Genomic DNA, 8,402 nt, shown 5'->3' on the forward strand with positions numbered 1-8,402 from the left:
ATTATCACATCAGAAGTTAGGACACATCAGAAGTAAAGATCTTAATGTCATGAAACCAGAAGAAAACATCTTAACATTATATATTATATTTACCTGGACTTTCTATCGAGTAGGAGTAGATATCTGCACAAGGGTTTGTTGGCTATTGTGTGGGGTCGTTTCAGATAGCAGGAGGCACAACGATGCACTGATTTTAAACAACGATGCTCATGGGTGGCAAGCATCACAAAATAATCACAAAATGGCATTAGTGTTCTGCTGCATAATTATTAAATTTAGGAACAGTGGGTGCATTTGGACATAACTCAAGCTGGGGTGACCGTAATGTATTTTTCAGAACTCCAAAGAATACTAAAGACACAACTTGACATGTTCATGCTTTCCAAATCTACACTTGCTGAAGACAATTAAACAGGTCAATAATTCAGATTTTATATCTGTATAGACTGCTATTATTGACTAAATAGCTAACTTTTCAAGCGCTTTCTACCAAAAAAAAACCTTTAGAAACCTGCTAAAACTGTCAACAGATTAAACTTACTTAAAAATGTATCTTTCACCTTCTCTTTCATCTGCCAAGCCACCCAGTTAAATTTGTGTTAACAGATAAGCCAGCAATAAGCCCACTGTCATAGACATGATGTGTTTTGTGTGCAAAAATGTTATCTGGGCGATTTACTCATTTCAATACAGCTTCCTCATAAGTGACACCAGCACTCTCCAAACACATTTTTTCAGTTGGATCTCTTGAGCACACCCACAGATTAAACTCAGATGCCTCTCTTAAATTCTTACTGATGCATAAGCATGTAGAGATGTGTACCCCATAGACCGCTCTAGTGTAAAATTAGAATCTGTCCCATTGTCAGATGGAGCCACATTATGTTTCTCCATCTCATGTAGCAGACTAAAATTCAGGCAATTCAATGAGTCATTTGATTCTATCTGGTGTTTTAAAAATGTTCTGCTCTGAAATACTTGCAAAACCTTGGTGTCCAAGGTATAAATAAGTTATTTAAAAGTGTTTTAAGGCAGATAAAAAATTCTGAGAAAGAAAATGATTAAAGACAGTTTATAATCAGATGTTGTTTATTATTAATGCATTTATCATGTCCACACCTTAAACATTCAACTACCATATCGCTATAAATAACTTTTCTGTCACTGTCCATTAGTACATTTAGGGAAATGGTAAATCAAGTCTCTTAACATAAATGTGGTATTGCTGTTTGTAGTTGCTTTAGACAATAAAGTAATTATATTGAAAGACATGATCTCCACTGAAGTGGCAGTGGTATTCTTTAGGTAGTTGGGGTCCAGAGGAAAAATCAAATAATCATATTTTTGTTCTGGTGAAAAATCCCTGCTCATCCAGACAAGATGTGCTTTACAAAGGAAGCATAGTTAATGCATCCGTTAGCGTCCTCCTGGCCCGCCATCAGCCTGTCAACCTCATCCTCTGTCATCCTTTCCCCCAGGGTAGCCAGCACGTGACGCAGCTCCGCACCCATGATGGTGCCATTGCCCTCCTTATCAAAGACGCGTAGGCCCTCCACAAAGTCCTCAAAGTTGCCCTGGTCCTTGGAGCGGGAAATGTGCTGCAGCATAGGCAGGAAAGTTTCAAAGTCCACCAGCTTGCTACTCATGTCCTCGGGCCGGGGCTTCCCCAACACTTTCAGGACATCTTTGTTGGTAGGGTTCTGGCCCAGTGCTCGCATCACATCGCCGCACTGGGCAAAAGTAATCTTCATCTCCCCTTTGGGTGTGCGGTCAAACAGGGTGAAGGCCTCCTTGAACTCTTCGATCTGATCAGCTGTGTACTCTAGGGTGATGCTCTTGGGGTCAAATTCAGGCTCTTTGGGAGGTTCAACCACCGGTTCAGGGACTGGTGTCGGCTTGGCAGCAGGTGATGCTTCCTTCTTGGCAGGCTCTGACTTTTTGGGTTCAGGTTTCTTAGCTTCCACCTTTTTGGGTGCCATAGTGTTAAATGCAGGGGGTTCCAAGGTGAGTAGGGATGTGTGTGTGTCTACGTGCTCAGAGTAAAAATTGAGTGTGGATAAAAGGAGGCCGTTCCTAAGCACAGATGGTCACTGGCTCTCCTAAAGCTTTTATATCTACTTAGACTGGGGAGGAGATATAGGGCTGATACACAAGGTCCTATGGCAAACTATAAAAGGAAGAAACCTGAAATAGATGTGCCTGTCTATGGTGTCACAATGAGGTATTATTCTCAGCTGCTATCATTAAGCCGACAGGGCTCTCTACTGTTATTAGCCAGGGTCTAGCTACATTAGCCCAAAATGTTCTGTCTCACTGATGGGGCCAGACAGGGATCAGAGCACAAAGACAATGTATTACTGCATGAGAACTGAAATACCATTTTGGCCGTTCACGTTTCTTTCTGTTCATTAAAATAAAGCTACAGCAAATATTAACTGAGATGTTTATACAACAGAGCAATGGTCAGTAAACATATACTGTATAGAATTTACTGTATGTGTATTTTATGGCTTTGACCCACACTGTATACTCATTTTGATACAAACATCTTTCATTAAGTGAATGGGTCTTCAAATTTGTGAAATTAATTTAATGTAGATTAAACTGAAATTAATACAACTGATTGTACTGGAATTCGTCTGGAAACGATTGTGTGCTTAATGTTTGGTTTTCAGAATGTTCAGTATAGTTACATAAAGCACTCTAAAATAATAGTAAATATATAGCCACATTGTTATAGACTATTACAAGCTTCTGCTGTAAATTTTTCTGAACATATATTACAGTGTACAATCCATCTTTGCTTTTATGTGTTTCTAATCAACAATAATAGATGTAATTACTATGTAACTTATAAAGTTACAGCATACCTACATGGTAATATGGTTGTTTTGTAATCAGTTATTACACAATTGGAAATGTAAATGTATTGAATGTTATTCTTCATGTATAACTACAGATGTTATTGCACATTCCCCAAAAATTATGATAGACTAGAATCCACATCGTAGTTCTCAAGTTTTAATTTTATGTTTTTGTTAGCCTGAGCTAAGAATTATTGTCTTTAAGCATCTCTAGCCACTTTGCCCACCAGGTCTTTTATTTAACTATCCTATGTTATGTATTTGTTCCCCAATTAATTAATTAATTTGTGGCTGTGGCTGATGTAATCAATGTTGTTTTTTTGCATTGTAGCTGTGTGGCCTGCACTGAATCTCATTCATTTTTAATTGCATTCAATTTTAATTGCATTCAATTTTAATCTTTTTGTTACTGAGAAAAAAAAATGCTGCATCGGGCCTCAAATCCATACAGGTCCATCATAATATTACCTGATTTCCTTTGCTTTTATGGTAGCTGAACCATTTTTCTTTTACTGTGTTCAGCGTAATCTTGCAAAACAAGCGATATAAGCCATTATGTAGGGCTGGGCGATACCAACAATCACAGTATTGTTGGTATCACAATATACTGTATAAATGGAAAAAATTTATCAAGGTATTTCTTAATGTTAATTTCACTAATTTAGTTAGCATAATGTCTTAACTGCATTGGAATATGGCACAATTGTACTCCGCCTCTTTTAACACAAAGTTATTGGGATATGATGTTATCGAAGGAATTGGGTCCACTAATTGCAATGCTGATTTTTGTTGCTATCACCCAACCCTACCTTCATGGTAAATACTATGCCAGAATGCATCATTTCTAGTCTTTTTACAGAGGTGCGGTGCCCTAATGAGACGGAAATAACTAAGACATCTGTAAATATCGAACCGGACATTGTATACATTAATCCAAAGGGGAGAGCCAGGGGAATACACTTGGCATATTCCGCTTGGACACTGCCTAATCCTTCCAGAGTTATCAGTGGCAGTTGTCTTGTAACATAGGCAATTGCCATGACTAAATGGAGAATAGGCAAAGTTGTAAATCATTCCAAAAAGTTTTTGGAGAACCTGCTTTTTTTATGCACGATAACGGCGCTTTCATTGTCATGTCAAATTCTCAGTTAGATTTTTGCTTATCGCTTTCAGGTTAGTTGATTCATGTGTTTGCTGGTGTGCATGGGTGAGAGAGTTGATTAGGACCTATGTATTCTCAAATGCAAGATTCTCAGTGCACTGATGAGCCAAAAAATAATGACCACCTGCCTAATTTGCTGTTGTTTCTCTGTGTGCCGCCAAAACTGCACCAACCCCCCAGGGCATGGACTTTACAAGACCCCTTAAGGTGTCCTGTGGTATCTGGCACCAAGACAATATCAGCAAGTCTTGCAAGTGGATCCACCTAGGATCAGACTTGTTGGTGCAATAGGATTGAGATCTGGGGCATTTGGAGGCCAGAGCAACTCCTTGCACCCTCCATCATGTTCCAGTGCATCCTGGTGCCATCACTTCCCCAGGTAAACAGCACAAATGTAAACAGCTGTCCACATGATGTAAAAGAAAACGGAACTCATCGGACCAGCTGACCTTTCACTGCTCCAAGGTCCAGTTCCGACTCTCGCATGGCCATTGCAGGTGCTTTCAACAGTGGACAGGGTGGACTGGTCTACGGCTACAAAGCCCGATATGCAGCAGGGTGAGATGCACTGTGTGCTGTGACAAGTTCCTTCCATAACCATCATTAATATTTTCTGTGACACAATAGACCTTCCATCGGTTTGAACCCGACGGGATAGCCTTTGTTGCCCTCACGCATTGATAAGTCTTGGGAACCCAAGACACTTTCACCAGTTTGGGGTTTGTCCCTCCTCGGAGCACACAACATGCCTTGACTTTTCAGGGACGCTCATCGGGTTATATAAATATTTGCACTGAAAAATTAAGGGAAATTTTTGTTGGCATGAGTTTATGCTATCTGATAATCTTCAGTCCACATTTAGTTAGCTACCAGTAAATGTAGACAACAATAAATATATACCATGTCTGTAATTGTTTGTTTAGTATCCCATTATATTGCATTCACACCTGCTTCTCTGTATATTATCTTATTTCACACGATTAATGGCCGGCGCAACAGTTTTACATTCCATTTGGTCTATCACAGATTGTTCTTCTTCCCCCCCAGAAATGAGAGAACCTTTTTATTTTGCACTCACCAACCAATCATAAAAATACCCTTTTCAAAATGATATACTTTCCTACTTTTTGATTGGCTGAATCAGCAATGTAAAACCCATATTCAAAGCAGCAGTTATATGTCTTGGAGCTCCGCTCCCTAGATGGCTTAGCACCTAGTGGTTATAAAACCTGAGCATACCATTACACTTCCTCCCTTTTTCTTCAGCAAAACTGAATGTCACTTTGCACAGCTCTAAGAATTGTTTCCGCCATTTTCTCTTCATACAAGCGTCTTGGACTACGTGATGAATATGTTTTTTGCCACCGCCAGTTGTTGCGCCAATTTGGCCTCCAGGGGGGATGCTCACAGTTCCTGCGTTTCCTGTCGCAGGATGCTTGCGCAGGCCTTCCCTTCCCTCCTCTCCCTCTGCCTAAGGAGAGGTCCAGGATGTCCTTCGGTTACTGGGCAGAGACTTGCAAGGTTGTGGACGCTCCCGCCCCAGAGGTGCAGGGCTTCAGAGACTCCACCTGGGCCGCTCCTCTCTCCGCCAGAGCTCCTGTTCAATCCTAAGGTCCTAAGCCGTTCACTAAGGTGGTGGGTAGGCAGTACCCCCCTTGGACCTTGGCAGCCCAATTCCTGCCGTCCCTTGGCTGGCAAAGTAAGAAGCCCCTCTTGCCTTCTCCTAAGGACAGACTCACGTCTCAACCCTTCGACAAGACGTATGTGCAAGGTGCATAAGTGTTGTCGGCATCGAACAATGTTGCCATCTTAGCTTCTGCTGCTGCGGAAATCTTGGATGAGGCTTCGACCCTTACCTTGCGTGAGATAGGGAAGATCGCTGAATCTCACCAAGGCGCAGATGTCCTGCACCGGACGAGCCATGGCCTCTTCTGTGGTGGGATACAGGCACCTATGGCTGTCCCTTTCATCTCTGAAAAATTCCAACCAAAATATGCTCTTGAACACTCCACTCTCCCAGACCGGACTCTTTGGGGATGCTGTCTACAACGCCATCAAGTCTTTTAGGAAGACTGACAATGACAAAAAGGAGCTATCTCGCCATCTCACCCTGGTCAGGTGTTCTGCCTCTACTGTACCCGAAGTCCGCTCTGCACGTGCTTCCCAGCGTTCCGGAGCGACAGCTAAACGTCGCCACCCCCACCAGACTATTGCCTCTGCTCCTCCTACGGTCTCTGCTCCTGCTACAGTCTCTGCTCCTCTTGTTTGCGTGATCCTGTTTCATCGGCAGCGCCTCCTTCTGCGACTATCAGACCCAGGTCTTAGACTCCCGGCCCCCGTTTTGCTATTCCTGGGCCGTGTTTTTCCCTTTTCAAGTGAGACCAGCGGCGGTAGGGGCGGAGGAGGATTACGAAAATATTCTGGTGAATGGCCCTCAACATCGAACGATCAGGAAGGGCTATCTGATTCAATTTGACAAAACCCCCCCCTCCCTTCTCAGGAGTGTTGGAGACCGTTATGTCAATGCCGGACATGGCGAATGCCCTCCTGTCAGAGATATCGGCGCTCCTGAACAAGGAGGCTGTAGCCGTAGTTCCGGAGAATCTGAAGCAGAGTGACTTTTATTCTCTCTATTTCCTGGTTCCAAAGAAGACAGGCGGTGGGCGACCGATCTTAGATCTATGCGTTCTCAATGAGTGTGTGGCCAAGCGACTGTTTCGCATGCTCACCATGACTTGCCTGTTGGAATCTGTTCTACCAGGGGACTTTTGCACGAGCATAGACCACAAGGTCACTTACGAATACACAAGAGTGCCCTTCGGTTACTGGCTGGCTCCACACACCTTCTCCAAATGTGTGGAGACTGCGCAGGAGCCGTTGTGCAAGCAAGGCATCAGAGTCCTGGCCTACCTGAAAGATCTACTGATCATAGCCCAGTCAGCGGAGCAGGCATTCCCGTTGGGCTCAGGTCCGGGACCAGTTGTTTGTGATTGTTGTTTGCTCTTACACCCTCATACTCACGCAGGATCATTTTCTTCTCTTTATTATGGCCCTAATTAAATTATCTTATTATTATTCTATCACACCTGACATCTTTAGCGTGTTGGCATGCTGTTTGTGGGATTGCTCTCATCTTGCAACTTTGCGACCTGGGTTCAATTCCCTATTGGGGTTGTTTTTTTTAGATTTTCCCTTACAGCCTTCACTCGGTCTGTGAGGTAGAGACGGTCTATTATACATTTTTTATATGCATTCCTTGTGCTAATTTGCTCCTTCTTGGCTTGGCAGTCTTGGGTTGTGTGTGTGCTTTTAGGGCTGGGGGAACAGTCTTAACAGACTTGTCCCTGAGAGTCATGTTGGATTCTGTTGGGTCCTGTAGGGAGTATATCTTGGCTCGCTTGCTCCACCGTAAACCACTAGGAGCTAAGCCCTCTAGGGGTGGAGCTCCATGACATATAACGTTAGCTACCAGGAATGTAACTCCGGTTTTATGAGTGGAGAGGAGCCCCCTAGACCTGATGCACTGGCTTCCCCTCTTTTTTCCTGACTGAAGAAATTTTCATGAGGAAGTGTAATCAAATGCCCAGGTGTTTATATGGACAGGCGTGTCCCAATTGGCTGAGCCATGTGCATGCATTTTTTTCAGTGACTGCCACTCACTCATATAACCAAAGTTACATTCTGTGTAACTAATGTACTCTGTCAGTCCAATCAGTTGTCACATCAGTTTGCGTACCAAAAGGTTTATTTTAGGTAATGTTAGAGCTCAGTCATATTTGGTGTTATGTATATATTATTCTAACTGGGGGCATTCTTTTTGTGGTTTTGTGAGGCAGGTCGTTGATTGTTGTGCATTGCTAGATGAGGGCTTTGCTTGCTCTTGACTTAAGGACTTCTGCCATGCATGTGTAGCTAGCTAACATGGTTGATTGCTAACAAACCTTTATTAATACATTAATTTTATAGCTACAGAACACAGACATAAGGAAGATACTTTGAAGGTCCCAAAGCCACGTAGCACCTCTCCTGCTGTTTCGCATGATTTTTTGGAGCATGTGTGTCACCCTATTATTGTCTCATCTGTGCGGCTGCTAGCTCGACTGCATCCTCAGAGATGTTGCAGCGCTGAACCAGTTACTCAAGCACTACTCCAACTCACACCACAAACTTGGACAAGCTAGACTTGCACGCTGATACTGGTAATGTTAACAGTGGACTGAACACTGAACATGTGAAACTTGTTGAACTGAAGAGAAAGTAATGGGGGAGGTGCTAAGCACATACTGTGTCCATAAACATATGTTGGAATATTTCATTGTGCATATTCTATGTCTGTCATTATGTGTGTGATCAGCCAGCTATCCACCTAACCACAC

At 42.9% G+C, this 8,402-nt stretch overlaps 1 protein-coding gene across 1 annotated transcript; it reads right to left on the reverse strand.

Annotated features, from left to right (window-relative positions):
- Window positions 1-1,071: 1,071 nt before the first annotated feature.
- LOC105014995 (myosin light chain 4-like) lies at window positions 1,072-2,067 on the reverse strand. Its single transcript, XM_034297091.1, has one exon. The coding sequence runs from the start codon at window positions 1,977-1,979 to the stop codon at window positions 1,368-1,370; it is 612 nt and encodes a 203-aa protein (XP_034152982.1). The 5' UTR covers window positions 1,980-2,067; the 3' UTR covers window positions 1,072-1,367.
- Window positions 2,068-8,402: the final 6,335 nt, after the last annotated feature.

Source organism: Esox lucius, chromosome 14 (genome assembly GCF_011004845.1).
Source record: "Esox lucius isolate fEsoLuc1 chromosome 14, fEsoLuc1.pri, whole genome shotgun sequence".
In the NCBI taxonomy this organism is placed as follows: Eukaryota; Metazoa; Chordata; class Actinopteri; order Esociformes; family Esocidae; genus Esox; species Esox lucius.

Excerpts from the sequence above, each read along its gene's own strand:
- LOC105014995 (XM_034297091.1), bottom strand. The coding sequence starts at position 1,979 with ATGGCACCCAAAAAGGTGGAAGCTAAGAAACCTGAACCCAAAAAGTCA.